We start from the raw sequence: 17,939 nt of genomic DNA, 5'->3' as shown, positions 1-17,939 counted from the left end.
AATTACAATAGTCCAGCCTAGAGGAAATAAATGCATGAATTAGTTTTTCAGCATCACTCTGAGACAAGACCTTTCTGATTTTAGAGATATTGCGTAAATGCAAAAAAGCAGTCCTACATATTTGTTTAATATGCTCTTTGAATGACATATCCTGATCAAAATGACTCCAAGATTTCTCACAGTATTACTAGAGGTCAGGGTAATGCCATCCAGAGTAAGGATCTGGTTAGACACCATGTTTCTAAGATTTGTGGGGCCAAGTACAATAACTTAAGTTTTATCTGAGTTTAAAAGCAGGAAATTAGAGGTCATCCATGTCTTTATGTCTGTAAGACAATCCTGCAGTTTAGCTAATTGGTGTGTGTCCTCTGGCTTCATGGATAGATAAAGCTGGGTATCATCTGCGTAACAATGAAAATTTAAGCAATACCGTCTAATAATACTGCCTAAGGGAAGCATGTATAAAGTGAATAAAATTGGTCCTAGCACAGAACCTTGTGGAACTCCATAATTAACCTTAGTCTGTGAAGAAGATTCCCCATTTACATGAACAAATTGTAATCTATTAGACAAATATGATTCAAACCACCGCAGCGCAGTGCCTTTAATACCTATGGCATGCTCTAATCTCTGTAATAAAATTTTATGGTCAACAGTATCAAAAGCAGCACTGAGGTCTAACAGAACAAGCACAGAGATGAGTCCACTGTCCGAGGCCATAAGAAGATCATTTGTAACCTTCACTAATGCTGTTTCTGTACTATGATGAATTCTAAAACCTGACTGAAACTCTTCAAATAGACCATTCCTCTGCAGATGATCAGTTAGCTGTTTTACAACTACCCTTTCAAGAATTTTTGAGAGAAAAGGAAGGTTGGAGATTGGCCTATAATTAGCTAAGATAGCTGGGTCAAGTGATGGCTTTTTAAGTAATGGTTTAATTACTGCCACCTTAAAAGCCTGTGGTACATAGCCAACTAACAAAGATAGATTGATCATATTTAAGATCGAAGCATTAAATAATGGTAGGGCTTCCTTGAGCAGCCTGGTAGGAATGGGGTCTAATAAACATGTTGATGGTTTGGATGAAGTAACTAATGAAAATAACTCAGACAGAACAATCGGAGAGAAAGAGTCTAACCAAATACCGGCATCACTGAAAGCAGCCAAAGATAACGATACGTCTTTGGGATGGTTATGAGTAATTTTTTCTCTAATAGTTAAAATTTTGTTAGCAAAGAAAGTCATGAAGTCATTACTAGTTAAAGTTAATGGAATACTCAGCTCAATAGAGCTCTGACTCTTTGTCAGCCTGGCTACAGTGCTGAAAAGAAACCTGGGGTTGTTCTTATTTTCTTCAATTAGTGATGAGTAGAAAGATGTCCTAGCTTTACGGAGGGCTTTTTTATAGAGCAACAGACTCTTTTTCCAGGCTAAGTGAAGATCTTCTAAATTAGTGAGACGCCATTTCCTCTCCAACTTACGGGTTATCTGCTTTAAGCTACGAGTTTGTGAGTTATACCACGGAGTCAGGCACTTCTGATTTAAAGCTCTCTTTTTTAGAGGAGCTACAGCATCCAAAGTTGTCTTCAATGAGGATGTAAAACTATTGACGAGATACTCTATCTCACTTACAGAGTTTAGATAGCTACTCTGCACTGTGTTGGTATATGGCATTAGAGAACATAAAGAAGGAATCATATCCTTAAACCTAGTTACAGCGCTTTCTGAAAGACTTCTAGTGTAATGAAACTTATTCCCCACTGCTGGGTAGTCCATCAGAGTAAATGTAAATGTTATTAAGAAATGATCAGACAGAAGGGAGTTTTCAGGGAATACTGTTAAGTCTTCTATTTCCATACCATAAGTCAGAACAAGATCTAAGATATGATTAAAGTGTTGGGTGGACTCATTTACTTTTTGAGCAAAGCCAATAGAGTCTAATAATAGATTAAATGCAGTGTTGAGGCTGTCATTCTCAGCATCTGTGTGGATGTTAAAATCGCTCACTATAATTATCTTATCTGAGCTAAGCACTAAGTCAGACAAAAGGTCTGAAAATTCACAGAGAAACTCACAGTAACGACCAGGTGGACGATAGATAATAACAAATAAAACTGGTTTTTGGGACTTCCAATTTGGATGGACAAGACTAAGAGTCAAGCTTTCAAATGAATTAAAGCTCTGTCTGGGTTTTTGATTAATTAATAAGCTGGAATGGAAGATTGCTGCTAATCCTCCGCCCCGGCCCGTGCTACGAGCATTCTGACAGTTAGTGTGACTCGGGGGTGTTGACTCATTTAAACTAACATATTCATCCTGCTGTAACCAGGTTTCTGTAAGGCAGAATAAATCAATATGTTGATCAATTATTATGTCATTTACCAACAGGGACTTAGAAGAGAGAGACCTAATATTTAATAGACCACATTTAACTGTTTTAGTCTGTGGTGCAGTTGAAGGTGCTATATTATTTTTTCTTTTTGAATTTTTATGCTTAAATAGATTTTTGCTGGTTATTGGTAGTCTGGGAGCAGGCACCGTCTCTACGGGGATGGGGTAATGAGGGGATGGCAGGGGGAGAGAAGCTGCAGAGAGGTGTGTAAGACTACAACTCTGCTTCCTGGTCCCAACCCTGGATAGTCACGGTTTGGAGGATTTAAGAAAATTGGCCAGATTTCTAGAAATGAGAGCTGCTCCATCCAAAGTGGGATGGATGCCGTCTCTCCTAACAAGACCAGGTTTTCCCCAGAAGCTTTGCCAATTATCTATGAAGCCCACCTCATTTTTTGGACACCACTCAGACAGCCAGCAATTCAAGGAGAACATGCGGCTAAACATGTCACTCCCGGTCTGATTGGGGAGGGGCCCAGAGAAAACTACAGAGTCCGACATTGTTTTTGCAAAGTTACACCTCCGATTGGCGTAAACGGGTGTCATTACTGCCGACGTGAATTACAATCTTACCAAATTTACGCTTAGCCTTAGCCAGCAGTTTCAAATTTCCTTCAATGTCGCCTGCTCTGGCCCCAGGAAGACAATTGACTATGGTTGCTGGTGTCGCTAACTTCACATTTCGCAAAACAGAGTCGCCAATAACCAGAGTTTGATCCTCGGCGGGTGTGTCGTCGAGTGGGGAAAAACGGTTAGAGATGTGAACGGGTTGGCGGTGTACACGGGGCTTCTGTTTAGGGCTACGCTTCCTCCTCACAGTCACCCAGTCGGCCTGCTTTCCCGGCTGCTCGGGATCTGCCAGGGGGTAACTAACGGCGGCTAAGCTACCTTGGTCCGCACCAACTACAGGGGCCTGGCTAGCTGTAGAATTTTCCACGGTGCGGAGCCGAGTCTCCAATTCACCCAGCCTGGCCTCCAAAGCTACGAATAAGCTACACTTATTACAAGTACCGTTACTGCTAAAGAAGGCCGAGGAATAACTAAACATTTCACACCCAGAGCAGAAAAGTGCGGGAGAGACAGGAGAAGCCGCCATGCTAAATCGGCTAAGAGCTAGTAGCTACGCTAAGCTAGCGGATTCCTAAAAACACGCAAAGTGAATAATGTGTAAATAATTTAGAGGTGATTCAGCAGAAGGAGTGCTTTAGTTAAGGCACGTAAAGATTACCCTGGGAAACAAATCGTAATCTAGATAACTAGATCAATCTAACTGCGCAGATTAAACAGCTAACAGATACAGAAAAACACCGCTGTGCTCCGGAACAGGAAGTGATACAATACCGCAGTGAGAGCCAACCACCAGGAGAGGCAAGCAAGAGGGGATGGGAGGAGACCCCGGGGAAGACCCAGGACTAGGTGGAGAGATTATATCTCCACACTGGCCTGGGAACGCCTCAGTATCCCCTCATCAGACGTGGTCAATGTGGCCCGGGAAAGGGAAATCTGGGGTCCCCTGCTGGACCTGTTGCCCCCACGACCCGATCTCGGATAAGTAGTTCAAGATGAGTGAGTGTGATTGTGAATACAAGAAACTGTAATTGACACACGAATGTATGGGCACGCTGACAGATTGCATTTCTCCTGTATGTTCCCCTTTTGGCCTTAAAGCCAATGGCATGTAATTAATGGACTGTTTTGATGATGGATGAATGTCAGTCACTTATTTGTCAAGAACTCTGGTTTGTAACAGATCAAGAATATGTCCTCTTTTTTATGTTGTTGTGTGTTATGTTTAGGACCAGGTTAGGATGTTAGACCCAACTGCAGGGAGCAGTAAGGGAGACAGAGTGAAACAAACAAAAGTTTATTGAACAAACCAGACACAGTTGTGAATTATATTTCTGTTAGTTCTGGACCGCTGCTGGAACAGAATGCACAGTTTGAGAGACCACTGACTCTACTTTCTGTTGTTTTACTTCTAATTGCTTTAGTTTAATGAAAAAGCAATTAACAGTATAAGTCATTTGGAACTGAACTCATGGAACCCATTGTTTTGAAATTGGGGTGGATTTACAAGCTGGTCAGAAATGTCATCCTGATTTGGCAAATCATCAGTAGTGTGTGGTAACATTCTGCTGTTCAGCTTCAGTCATATTTGACTGTCTTTACACGGGGTGGTCCTTGTGAGTAGAGCTTGAAACTTGTTTGATCCTGCTCCATCGGGGTAAAATTTGTAGCAGAAGCAGCATTTTATTGTGGTTCTACACTTTTTTTTGGTTTCACGGGCGGTTGTAATAGAACGGAACCCTGTGTAACGGGGTGTTAGAGACTGTGAGCAGGTTTCTCCACGTAGATCTGGAAAACATGCCAAAACCCAAAGCAGATCTGTACGAGGTCAGCTGTGGTTACTGGGGTCAGCCAAAAGATTCAGTAAATGAATAAGTATTACTGTCTTTTTAAATGTCCACAGTGCTTCATTGACTTGAAGAGCTGAACATCATCAGATGATGTCATTGTTAACGGCACATTATTTAATATATGCATGAGTTATTTTTTAACCAGACTGCACTTCTCTGTGGTGGGAAAGCTCAGAGCTTGAAATGTAAATATTGCTGTTGTGTGGGAGTGCACAGCACTCACATCACTTTTAGTTTGAAGTCATATGTGTTTTTTATGACTGTTCTTTCTTGCTGGGGGATTCCCTCTGCAAATTTCAAAGCAGATGATGATTATGCATGCAGAATGTGATGTGCTACTGTAGCGTTATTTAACTTCATGTGAGATCCTGCAGTGAGGCAGACATGTTGAACCCAGGCTCAGTGGCCTGGGCTTCTATCACATGTGGTCACATTTCTTCCTCCAGACCTCAGCCGTCTTTCTTTGGAGGGTTCCACCCACTCGTAGTCCATCGTGCACACGTTTGAAATGTGGTTTAACTTTACTGGCATGAATATCATTCTCAGCCTTTGCGTTTGCTCCATTATTTCTCTTTAACTTCTCTCTGAACTTAACTTGCGCACAGTGTTTTACAGGTTGCTCTGTTTTCTTTTCTACTCTGACTTCCTGTGTCACTGTGGTTTGTTTTTTATCTTGTTAAACATTTGTACCCTTTTGTGTTTCTTAAGTTACCGAATGGACTGGGGGACTTTTCGATGATCGGGGACATGAGTTTGTTTAATTGTGGGAGCGATCGTCTGAGGGACGTGGAAGGAATGAGGCCAGTTATTTACTCAGATGGTTTACTGGTGGAGGTGTGAGGCTGGCCAGCTCGCTGTGGGAACACCACGCTTGCTTTTCTTGGTATCGTTGACCGTTTTCTAGGCGGCTGTGTTTTTTTCTCCCGGCTCTCTCCAGCTTTGTTTGCTCTGGATGGCATGTTTGATTATTTATCGTAGGGGAAAAGGGAGTAGCTGGAGCAATAAACATGTGACTGCACTGTATTTTGTTTTCCACTGAGAAGGCCGTGTCCTTTAACAGATATTTGAAGCAGGCATAAAGACTTTTTTGTTGCTTTCCATAGGGGGGTTTGTCTGAAGAAAAGGAGGATCAAAACCAGATTATCTGTGACAATTTAACTTTGCTGTGAGTGCAGTTTATCACCAGAAAAACATTTCTTCTGGATACTTACAGGTATTTGTCATTTGATTATTGTTCTCTGTGTGTGTGTGTGTGTGTGTGTGTGTGTGTGTGTGTGTGTGTGTGCGTGCGTGCGTGCGTGCGTGCGTGCGTGCGTGCGTGCGTGCGTGCGTGTGTGTGTGTGTTTATTCCGGCCATAGCGTCTCAGGCCTGCACAGGCACCGAGCGCTTTGTGTGGATGCTTGTTTGCTGTTTCTCAGAAGGCCAAGGGCTCTGATAATCGGGGGAGTTTCACTGTGTCTGCGACAAACGTGTTTCAACTTTCTTTTCAACTTGTGTCTCTCTGTCAGGCTCTGCAAGTGGCTCGCCAGATACTTGTCCAGCAGCAACAACAGTCACAACATCAAACCATCGGCCGCAAGTCGCCTTCCGGCAGCGACAAACGGCAAAGCCTCCAGGTACAGAAATCTGATTTATTAAGCCATCACCTCCAAATGCTTGTTTATTTGACTTTGTGGTGTCTCGTTAAAAAAAAAAACCCTCTGTGCACGCTCTCCAGAACACAGTGTGCTAAGCTCACAAACAGGAAATTAAAATTGTCAGTGCAACACTTGCACTTGTGTGTGCTCATGCATTGTGTGTGAATGAGCAACACATACGTGAGCATGTGTGAACTAAATTGTTGCGACATGAGAAGCAGCTTGTGTACAATAAGAAAGAGCAAAATTGCAGAACCTTGATCAGTTTCCTCACATCAGCTCAATCTGCATTTCACTTGTGGAAATAGATATTTCTTGGTAAAAGATTTGGATGAATTGCCTGATTTATGGATCACTTCATTTCACATTAGTGAAGGACGCCCTATCTTCTTTTTAAAATTCTATATTGTATACAAACAATATGTAGAAGCCAAAATATCAACATTCTAGAGGTGGTCTGTGTCTGTAATGGGTTGCGCACAGACGACCCCAACGCAGAGAACCACAACGGAAAACGGGGAAAATAAAACAGGTTTATTGTCCTGCAGGCAAGAATTGCACAATTTCATAGCAGGAGGCAAACAGGCATGGTCATGGAACAGACAGACTTCTGGTACACAGTGATCAGTCCAACAGGGCAAGTCTTTCTAAGGGAACAAGAAACAAGTTATCCAAAATACAAGCAATAAGCCGGTGGTAAGTGAACATATCCCAAGGTGGCAGGAAAACTCTCAGGAACCTTCAATTGGCAGTGAGGGTCTGTAACAGAGAGGCAGAACACTAGATGAGATGAAATGAGATATACTTTATTGATCTCACAGTGGAGAAATTATATTTACACTCCAGTTACCTCAGACAGCAATTAGTCCACAATTATTACTTGTTTACTGTAATAATGGCACACATCAGAATTAAAGACAGCACATACACATTTGACATTGTTTATGTGCACTAAGTTTGAAGAAGTCCGTTATCCGAATTGAGGCAAGTGGGTGAAGGCCACGCAGCAACCCTGAGATGTGCCGCCGTCAGCTTGGGGGGAGGAATGAGGCCAGCTGCAGCTAAAACTGCACCGCCCCCACAGAAGGGGGAAGGAATGACGTGAGCAGGCGCTGGAGTGGAGGATGTTTGATGGGGGTGTAGGAGGGGGGTGGGAATGGAACATGCTTCAGTTCTGTGAAAAACAGTTTGTCTTTGTGAGTTGAGATAAGAAACAGCCAAATAATCCCCAGGACGAAGAAATTCCTCTGGAGGGAAAACAGTCGGGCAATTTGACCTTCAGGCTTGATAAGCCTGTAATGTTATGGTTTGAGCAGTGAAAAACACTTTTAACAGTTCCACTTGAACAACCAAATCCCAATTATGAATTAAGAATATTCCCAATTATGAATTAAGAATATTCACCGGCCTCTGAAATCTTCAACTTCAACTGCAAGGCACGCATCTGCTCCAAGATGTCATCCAATTTGCATCTGAGTTCAAGAGTCATCGCAGTCTGAGAATGTACTGCCTTGCCAACCTCGTTAATCATGATGGACAAGTGAGGGGCTGTGGTTCTTGATGCCGCTGTCTTGCCAATTTTCCGGTAGATCAGGGCAGCACATAAGCCAAAAAGTACCAGCCCTGCTACCATAAGACCAAAAATGAATAAATCCTCAACGTCCTCAACGGACAAAGGTGCCAAGCATGCCACACACCAAGAACTCCAGGAGTTGAGAACATAGCCCGCAGAATGCGTTCCATTTGGGCAGGTAGGATCTCCTGGTCGTGACCTTCTTGTAGAAAAATGGTGTCAATAGCGTTCAGAGACCAGCTGATCAATTCTATGGTTAATCCAATAGTAGTCCAATAGATCCAGTATCCAATATAATTTGAGGAATTCACAGTCTGGTGAAGTAGGGACTTGAAGGTTAAAGCAGAGAACAGAGATAAGGTAGAGTGGAGGAGATGTAACTGCCCTCGTTGGAGTCCCAAGCTGCTGGAATGCTATCTGACCCAGAAAGTCAGATAGCACTGAGAATGAGAATGTGAGAAAGCAAGAACAACACTACAACAATGTGGCAACAAGGGAATGCTGTAACAAGTTAAAATAGTCAAACGCAGAAGTACAGGGACACGTGAACCTGCTACACAGAGCGAACGCTAAAGACAGCTCAAAGCAAAATCACCAGAAATCATTTAGCCCACGAAAGAAGTCACGAAATAACACGGAGAAGAATCGGAATATGAAAAGAATGATACCAGAAACATAATAATGCAGAGATCAAAAGCTAACCTCCAAAATTTGACCCCTGACTGAGTCCAGTTACTCCGGAGGAACTTGAAGTAAGAGTTCAAATGAAGCTTCAGATCATAATCAAACTTGGTAGAGTGTGTGGCTGCAGTCTGCAGTGGCCGCGTCGTTCTTCATGGACTCCACTGGAGTTACGGGCTGCACGGCCGGACAGCTGCATGCTGGGTGAACACAGGAAGCACCATGCTGTTCGTGTTTGAGTGTCGCCGCTGTCCTGCACATACACACACAGCAAAAATATAGAGGAGGATGCTCCCTGCCGCCAGCAGCAGGGGGTGCTGTAGAGCAGGCTGTGACAGGGGTGAGTGCTCCAGGGGAAGGGACGGATGAGCTTTTCAGAGGTGGTCTGGTTTGCACTGCCTTTGTCTAGAAAAATGAAAGAAAATCTCCCATTTTTTTTCTGGCTTTAACTGTGAGCAGCACGATGTGTCTGATGCAATATTTGTGTTCATTTCAGATCTTGCACCTCAGCTGCCTCAGATGTATATCTTTGAGCAAGGAGGACTTGTTTGTGTCAGTGTGAAATTGCAAACGACTTCAGGGCATATTTGGTAATTAATACAGAGACCCTGTTCTCTATGTGTGTATATATAAAATTCAATACTCTTACTATCCCATTGGGGGCCTTTTTAATGAGCTATTGTAGCAGCTAGGTCTAATGTCAGGTTGCAAAAAAGCCTCTTTGTTGTGCAGATGTCTTCGGAATAGCTCCAGAGGATGAAATATGACTGTGATGACCTTTCAGTTGTGTGCGTATTTGTCAGGATTCAAATAAGTTGAAAGGATCAAACTAAACAGTTTCCGCAGCCTGGCGGGAAATTGTGCTGCAGAGGTCAACAGAGGGGACGGCGGCGGCAGATTCCAGCGTGCAGCCGGTTGTTGGTACATAGTGAAGTACGAGACCATCTCCTGCAGACAAAGACAAAATTAAAATTCTAATTTATTAATGTATACAGAGAGCTTGGCCAAGCTGTCACTCAGCTATTGAAAAGAGAGTTGGGCCCTTTCCTCCCCCTCCGCTCTCCTGCCCAGCGCTCGCTGCAGTGTCTAACACTGTAAATTCCCTGCTCTCTAATGTTCTGCGCTACACTTTGCTGGGTTGAAAGTGCCATTATGACAAAGCCACAGGTCCAGACAAGTGTTTGTTTATCAGTGAATCACATATTCTGCTAATTAAACGCACCCTGAGTGCACAGAGAGGCACAAGTTTAAAGTCAGGTCTTCATACATAAACATCAGTGTCACATTGTAAGAGTACACGGGGGGGTCCTTACACCATTTCTCTTACAAACACAATTTATGAAACACCACAGATTCTGTCTGAATCTTATCTAGGCCTGAAACAATTAATGTTTTGTCTAAATTACAGTTTGAAAGAGAAGGATATTTGAATCATAAAAGCCACAGTTTAATAAGTGTGTTTTCATGTTTTGAGCGTTGTTTGAACTCACAGCAGTGAGTATGAGGGGGTTTTACGCTCAGACAGTGATGGTTTCACTCAGCTTCTTCTTGTGATCTCCTCAAAGCTTCGATTGTATCCTCTGTAGTCTGCGAAATATCAGTTGATCCGACACTGAAGTGCTGCGCTGTCAAAAGGCCGTCAGCCAAATTTATAAATGACTCTTATGCAGCATTTGAATGTTGTAATTTTACAATTGCAGGATTTTGGAGGTTGCTATGGTTGATCATCAACCTTAGGACCTAAACTATAATTATGTTGTTATTATTCTTAATACTTACACGCAGACCATATCCACTATCACTCATCAAACAAAGAACACCCATTTAGCCTATGGTCAGATTAGCTACAAATGAGGGTGATAAACACTTGGCATTTGGGTGTCCTCGGGGCGTGGCCAGCCCATGGTTACTTGCCATTGCTAGACACAGTGTTTTCTGAAAGATTTTAAAGTACGAGGAAACCTGTCCCTATCACAAAACAATGCAGTTTTTACATTTGAAAGTGTTTGTCACTAACTTAAAAAAGTCAATTCCTGGATGACGTGCTGAGCGGAACTTTGCACAGAGGAGGGATTCCACATGGTGGCCGCCATATTCCGCCATCTGCGATTATTTTGTTTGAGCAATCAACCAACGTTAGTCACGCTGTCGTTGTGCTGCCTTTAACAGTCCTGGGGTAGGAGGTCTGATGGGAGGCGTGGTGGTTACTACCGCTGAACTGAGTACAACCACTCTGTGTGACAATAGCATGGTATTTAAAAAACGCTGATTTCCAGACCTTACCAAATAGTAGGCACATAATGACATTATGAGCTCACATTTCATTATCAGCCCACCTATGGTGAACCATTATAGAGTGTCGGCATCCGTGCAGAATAATGCTACATAATGCTACATAATGCTAAATAATGCTACGAATGCCCTAGTAAGTGATGATAATAAACTATGAAATGCATTATTTGAATTCTGAGCCAGAAGGTGAGACTCTTGATTTATCAGTCATTCTACACTCCTATCATCACCTATGGTCATGAGCTTTGGGTAATGACCGAAAGAATAAGGTTGTGGATCCAAGCGGTGGAAATGAGATTCCGCCGTTTGGTATGTGGACTTACATTCTGGAACAGGGTGAGAAGCTTGACTATCTGGGTTGGACCCGGAATAGAGCTGCTGCTTATTCACATTGAGAGGAGCCAGCTGAGGCGGTGAGGCTGCTCCCTGGTCACCTCCTTAGGAAGATCTTCCAGGCATGTCCCAGATGTCTTGAGAATGCCTCAGGAATCCTCCAGGAAGAATTAGAAGACTTGGCAGAAGATAGGGAAGTGTGGATTGAGCTATTTGGTTTCCATCATGGCTTGGACTCAGAGAAGTGTCAGAAAATGAATGAATTTGTTTTTTTGTTTTTTGTTGTTTTTTTGCATACCAGTTTATCACTACATCTTATAATTTCTCTTGTTTTTGTTTTTTTTTTACTGCACACATCTATATGAACTTCAGTTTATAGAAAATTTACATCAACGGAAAATGGATTTGTCGATCCAGACTGTGGTTTCTCTTTTAAGAACAAACTTCTTCACACACAGCCTTCACTTTGCCTGGATAATGATGATCTCTTGATCATGTCATCAAAAGACATGATCCAACAATCGTGAGGCTCTGTCGTAAGCTGACACCCCATAACAGCACCTGATCTGCAGACCAAGCTCCATTCATCTCAGTGGTCTTCTCCCTATTGATGTGACTACCTTTCTAGTCCATTTCTATTCAAGTAAAAATAATAATGAAGTGTGGGTGCATATATTCAGAAGAACATCTCAATGAAAATGACCTGCATCAAGTAGTGAAGGAAACTATGAGTCAAAGAAGCCTCAGAATCCTCGATCAGCATTAAATAGCTCTTTGGTTTTACATGTCTAACAGGGAAGCCCCCACTCCCCCTCAGCCCGTGGATGAAGGTGCCTATGCTGTATGCTCAGCTGCCTACAGGCGCTTTAATCAGACCGGATATACAAACAGCTGCTACACAGGCTGGAAAGCAGCTAAGCATACTTAGCTTGGTCAGAATGCCAGTAAATTACACCGACAGAGTGACACATGTAATTAAAAGAATCCACGCTGCTTTTAGCTTTTTCGTGCTTCACACCTACAGTGGCACAACCACAAGAGCCGGCAACTCCCACCCTGCTAATTACCATTATCAGTGAAATGGTAGGGTTTGACTCATTAGGTCTATGTGCATTTAATTAGAGGCAGGCTGAAATTGGATTTAACTTATTACTTTTTCATGGATCACTTTCTTGTCATCACTTCAAATTGGATTGCAGCCCCAGGTAACTAATTATGCCAGCCACAGGATCAGGAGTGGTGAAATAGGTAATTAGGAACAACACTGTCGGACCGAGTTGATAGTCCACCAGCACACCCAAGCGCGGGGGGGGGGGGGGGCGCTCGTTTGTGGCGTTGCTTTTGAGCCTGGCTGGTTGGCTGCACCATGTTGTCAGGAATCTCAGGGAGGCATCTGTCTCCTACGGGGGATTATGTGGCATTCAGCTGGGCTGAAGATGTTGTGTCAACATGGTGTCTTTGTGATCAGTGTAATGCCCAGATTAAGCTTGTTTCCGATCCAGGTTTGTGCCCACCACTTGGCTTTTATCATTCATGCGTGTAGAACTGCAAGGTATGGACAGGAACCAGCTGAAGCTTCACCGCGTGGACCCTGTTAGACTGCTGGCTGTCTGCAGTAGGTCTGTGTTGAGACAGACACTTTGTAAGGACCAGGTCAGATTTGGTATTTGCAGGATTCATTTCCTCTGCACCTCCTTCCACATAGACAGTGTTAGCTGTGAAATTTTTTGGGTCCTGCAGCCATTGTTGTGGAGCTAATCATCACTGCAAGGAGAAATTTGTGTTGTAAGATTATTTAAAAAGTGCAGTAAGATTATCCAGTTGCTGTTGAAACACTTATTACCACGTGTTATTTTCTTAGTGGTTAACACTCACAGTGAGAAGGTCTCAATTCTTTTCCCACCTGGTCCTTTCTGTGTGGACTTTGCATGTTCTCCACATGCTTCATCTGGGTGTTCTGGCATATTCCCACCTCCAAAGACAGGAAGGTGAGGTGAAGTGGTGACTCGAAACCCCCAGTTACACAGCACTAAGGAAGGACAACAAAGCCCAAATGAAACAAGAAATCTGGACTTTCGTTGACATCGTTTAACCTTCGTTCAGCTTTGTTCCTGCAGGTGGCGCTTCTTCAGAATTTTTAAACTGTTGAAAAATTTGAACGAGTCCTGCTGACAACCTCAATTCATCTGTATTTCATTTGTGCTTTTGTTCTTGACGGTTTTGTATCATTTGCTTAGTTATCATAACGTTAGCGTTTCGTTTGACCTTCGTCCAACTTCATTCAGCCTCCCAAGTCCAATGTATTGAATGAAGGTTGACAAACACAATGATATCTGAAGGAGTCAATAACTAAAGCTTCGATGAGCTAAAAGAACATCCTTGTATCGCTAATGAATTGCTCATTTTTGGAATGAAAAAGTAATGTTTTCATGCAGAAACAATAGCATTAAGAATGTTTTATCAACTACTTGTACTATTTATGCACATTTCAACTGTTTGTGGCTGGCCTGTGTGTGTGTCTTTGGGAGTAGACTTCGTCTGACATGGACAGTTCCCAATGGCTCATGTCATGGACTTGTCAAAGGTACTCATCAAGACAAGTACTATCACAGATAAAATGTACAACAAGGTACAGACATGCCTCAAGAACTCAGAATGTGAAAACAAACAACACTTGTTGTGAAGACAAACATAATCTTGCACTTGCAACTATTGCGAAAATGAGGACAAGGCTGTCTGCACTCGTTTTTATACCTGCTTTCAGTCACGTCATCGTGAATGTTTTGATTTGGTTTCATTTATAGTGTCAAGGTTGACGTTTGCTTAATTTTCTTTCATTCATTTCATTCTGTTTAACTTTGCTTGATTTGCAGGCTTTTCGGTTTGACTTTTTAACTTTTTATCCTTTGTCCAGCTATCGCCATGTGCCCTGTGATCAGGGCATAAAATGACAGAGTGTGACTGTGTTTGTCTGTCTACGTGTTTCCCTGCAATACACTGGGAGCCTGTCCAGGTGGGATAGGTTCCATTTCCCCCAGTGACCCTTCATTGGAGTAAGTAGGTATAGAAAATGAATATGATCAGGAACAGATGTAGAAAATGCCACAATTTGATCATTTCTGAAGTATTTTGTGACAGTACATACACGGGGATAGGTTCCAGCCCCCCAGTGTCCCTTAACTGGAATACAGGCTTGTTTTAAATCTTGTTGCTAGCTGTTTAGCTAGCTTGGTTAGCCATTGTAGTGAGTGGCCTCATCTATGTGCTATCTATTTTCATGACGGTTCATGTTCCCTTTTTTCTCAGGGTTCCACAGTGGATCCAAGATGGATCTACATGTTGACTTGGCACAAGTTTTATACCTGATGCCCTCTTTGTGCAACATCACATTACATGGAGAATGGGCATGGAGGGTCTTGAACCGTGAACTTTCTGTTTTTGAAGCAAGTGCACTAAAGACTTGGCCTTGGTGCTGCCTGTCCTGTAGGATCCATCGGGCTGGTGCTTATCCCGGGATACTGTAACGTGTAGTAGGTGAGAGTCTACAACTCCCCTTGTGTAGGATTCCAGTCCATCGCAGGTTACTTCCCCAGGCAAGGCTACTTCCTGGTATCCATTTACAGCTGGTGGGCTGGGACGGTGTGGTGCAGGTAAAGTGTCTTGTCCAATAAGCCTGAGTTACACACCTGGGATCCAAGCCCGCTCTGTGTATTAGTAGTCATAAGTCTATTCATAAGATTGTGTTCCCTGTCAACGATGGTTAATGTGACAGATTTCCTCCTGTTGTTGGCACCATCAAAGGGCTTGAGGTTGGACGCTGCAGGAATTTATTTATTTATTTATTATTTATTGATCAAGATTCATAATATTGAACTGAATAAATGACTTCCACAAGTTCTGTGGTGAATCACCTTCTGTAGTCACTCCAGTGATTGCGGTGATCCGTATTGAAATTAATAGAAATTTTAGGTCAGATTGACAGTGAAATGTCAATCAATCAATCAATCAATTTTTTTATATAGCGCCAAATCACAACAAACAGTTGCCCCAAGGCGCTTTATATTGTAAGGCAAGGCCATACAATAATTATGTAAAACCCCAACGGTCAAAACGACCCCCTGTGAGCAAGCACGTGGCTACAGTGGGAAGGAAAAACTCCCTTTTAACAGGAAGAAACCTCCAGCAGAACCAGGCTCAGGGAGGGGCAGTCTTCTGCTGGGACTGGTTGGGGCTGAGGGAGAGAACCAAGAAAAAGACATGCTGTGGAGGGGAGCAGAGATCAATCACTAATGATTAAATGCAGAGTGGTGCATACAGAGCAAAAAGAGAAAGAAACAGTGCATCATGGGAACCCCCCAGCAGTCTACGTCTATAGCAGCATAACTAAGGGATGGTTCAGGGTCACCTGATCCAGCCCTAACTATAAGCTTTAGCAAAAAGGAAAGTTTTAAGCCTAATCTTAAAAGTAGAGAGGGTGTCTGTCTCCCTGATCTGAATTGGGAGCTGGTTCCACAGGAGAGGAGCCTGAAAGCTGAAGGCTCTGCCTCCCATTCTACTCTTACAAACCCTAGGAACTACAAGTAAGCCTGCAGTCTGAGAGCGAAGCGCTCTATTGGGGTGATATGGTACTACGAGGTCCCTAAGATAAGACGGGACCTGATTATTCAAAACCTTATAAGTAAGAAGAAGAATTTTAAATTCTATTCTAGAATTAACAGGAAGCCAATGAAGAGAGGCCAATATGGGTGAGATATGCTCTCTCCTTCTAGTCCCCGTCAGTACTCTAGCTGCAGCATTTTGAATTAACTGAAGGCTTTTTAGGGAACTTTTAGGACAACCTGATAATAATGAATTACAATAGTCCAGCCTAGAGGAAATAAATGCATGAATTAGTTTTTCAGCATCACTCTGAGACAAGACCTTTCTGATTTTAGAGATATTGCGTAAATGCAAAAAAGCAGTCCTACATATTTGTTTAATATGCGCTTTGAATGACATATCCTGATCAAAAATGACTCCAAGATTTCTCACAGTATTACTAGAGGTCAGGGTAATGCCATCCAGAGTAAGGATCTGGTTAGACACCATGTTTCTAAGATTTGTGGGGCCAAGTACAATAACTTCAGTTTTATCTGAGTTTAAAAGCAGGAAATTAGAGGTCATCCATGTCTTTATGTCTGTAAGACAATCCTGCAGTTTAGCTAATTGGTGTGTGTCCTCTGGCTTCATGGATAGATAAAGCTGGGTATCATCTGCGTAACAATGAAAATTTAAGCAATACCGTCTAATAATACTGCCTAAGGGAAGCATGTATAAAGTAAATAAAATTGGTCCTAGCACAGAACCTTGTGGAACTCCATAATTAACTTTAGTCTGTGAAGAAGATTCCCCATTTACATGAACAAATTGTAATCTATTAGACAAATATGATTCAAACCACCGCAGCGCAGTGCCTTTAATACCTATGGCATGCTCTAATCTCTGTAATAAAATTTTATGGTCAACAGTATCAAAAGCAGCACTGAGGTCTAACAGAACAAGCACAGAGATGAGTCCACTGTCCGAGGCCATAAGAAGATCATTTGTAACCTTCACTAATGCCGTTTCTGTACTATGATGAATTCTAAAACCTGACTGAAACTCTTCAAATAGACCATTCCTCTGCAGATGATCAGTTAGCTGTTTTACAACTACCCTTTCAAGAATTTTTGAGAGAAAAGGAAGGTTGGAGATTGGCCTATAATTAGCTAAGATAGCTGGGTCAAGTGATGGCTTTTTAAGTAATGGTTTAATTACTGCCACCTTAAAAGCCTGTGGTACATAGCCAACTAACAAAGATAGATTGATCATATTTAAGATCGAAGCATTAAATAATGGTAGGGCTTCCTTGAGCAGCCTGGTAGGAATGGGGTCTAATAAACATGTTGATGGTTTGGATGAAGTAACTAATGAGAATAACTCAGACAGAACAATCGGAGAGAAAGAGTCTAACCAAATACCGGCATCACTGAAAGCAGCCAAAGATAACGATACGTCTTTGGGATGGTTATGAGTAATTTTTTCTCTAATAGTTAAAATTTTGTTAGCAAAGAAAGTCATGAAGTCATTACTAGTTAAAGTTAATGGAATACTCAGCTCAATAGAGCTCTGACTCTTTGTCAGCCTGGCTACAGTGCTGAAAAGAAACCTGGGGTTGTTCTTATTTTCTTCAATTAGTGATGAGTAGAAAGATGTCCTAGCTTTACGGAGGGCTTTTTTATAGAGCAACAGACTCTTTTTCCAGGCTAAGTGAAGATCTTCTAAATTAGTGAGACGCCATTTCCTCTCCAACTTACGGGTTATCTGCTTTAAGCTACGAGTTTGTGAGTTATACCACGGAGTCAGACACTTCTGATTTAAAGCTCTCTTTTTCAGAGGAGCTACAGCATCCAAAGTTGTCTTCAATGAGGATGTAAAACTATTGACGAGATACTCTATCTCCCTTACAGAGTTTAGGTAGCTACTCTGCATGTGCTACTCTCAAATGTGAGTGTGACTGTGTCAAATCGTCTACTGTGACTTTAGGTGGGAGCAGGAAGTGCTGTTAAAAGGTTTCCAACAGGCGGCTTGTG

The 17,939-nt window shown here is 42.4% G+C and overlaps 1 protein-coding gene across 8 annotated transcripts in view; it reads left to right on the top strand.

Moving 5' to 3' along the window:
• Positions 1 to 17,939, top strand: part of foxp1b (forkhead box P1b) — a 732,035-nt gene that overhangs the window by 527,259 nt on the left and 186,837 nt on the right. For all 8 annotated transcript variants that reach the window (XM_034167467.1, XM_034167465.1, XM_034167463.1 and 5 more), the window contains one exon: positions 6,321 to 6,428. In XM_034167467.1, the coding sequence (XP_034023358.1) occupies positions 6,321 to 6,428 (108 nt within the window). The remainder of the gene's footprint in view (positions 1 to 6,320; positions 6,429 to 17,939) is intronic.

The sequence above is a fragment of the Thalassophryne amazonica genome, chromosome 3 (genome assembly GCF_902500255.1).
Source record: "Thalassophryne amazonica chromosome 3, fThaAma1.1, whole genome shotgun sequence".
Classification (NCBI taxonomy): Eukaryota; Metazoa; Chordata; class Actinopteri; order Batrachoidiformes; family Batrachoididae; genus Thalassophryne; species Thalassophryne amazonica.
This window is presented reverse-complemented; position numbering and strand designations above follow the sequence as displayed.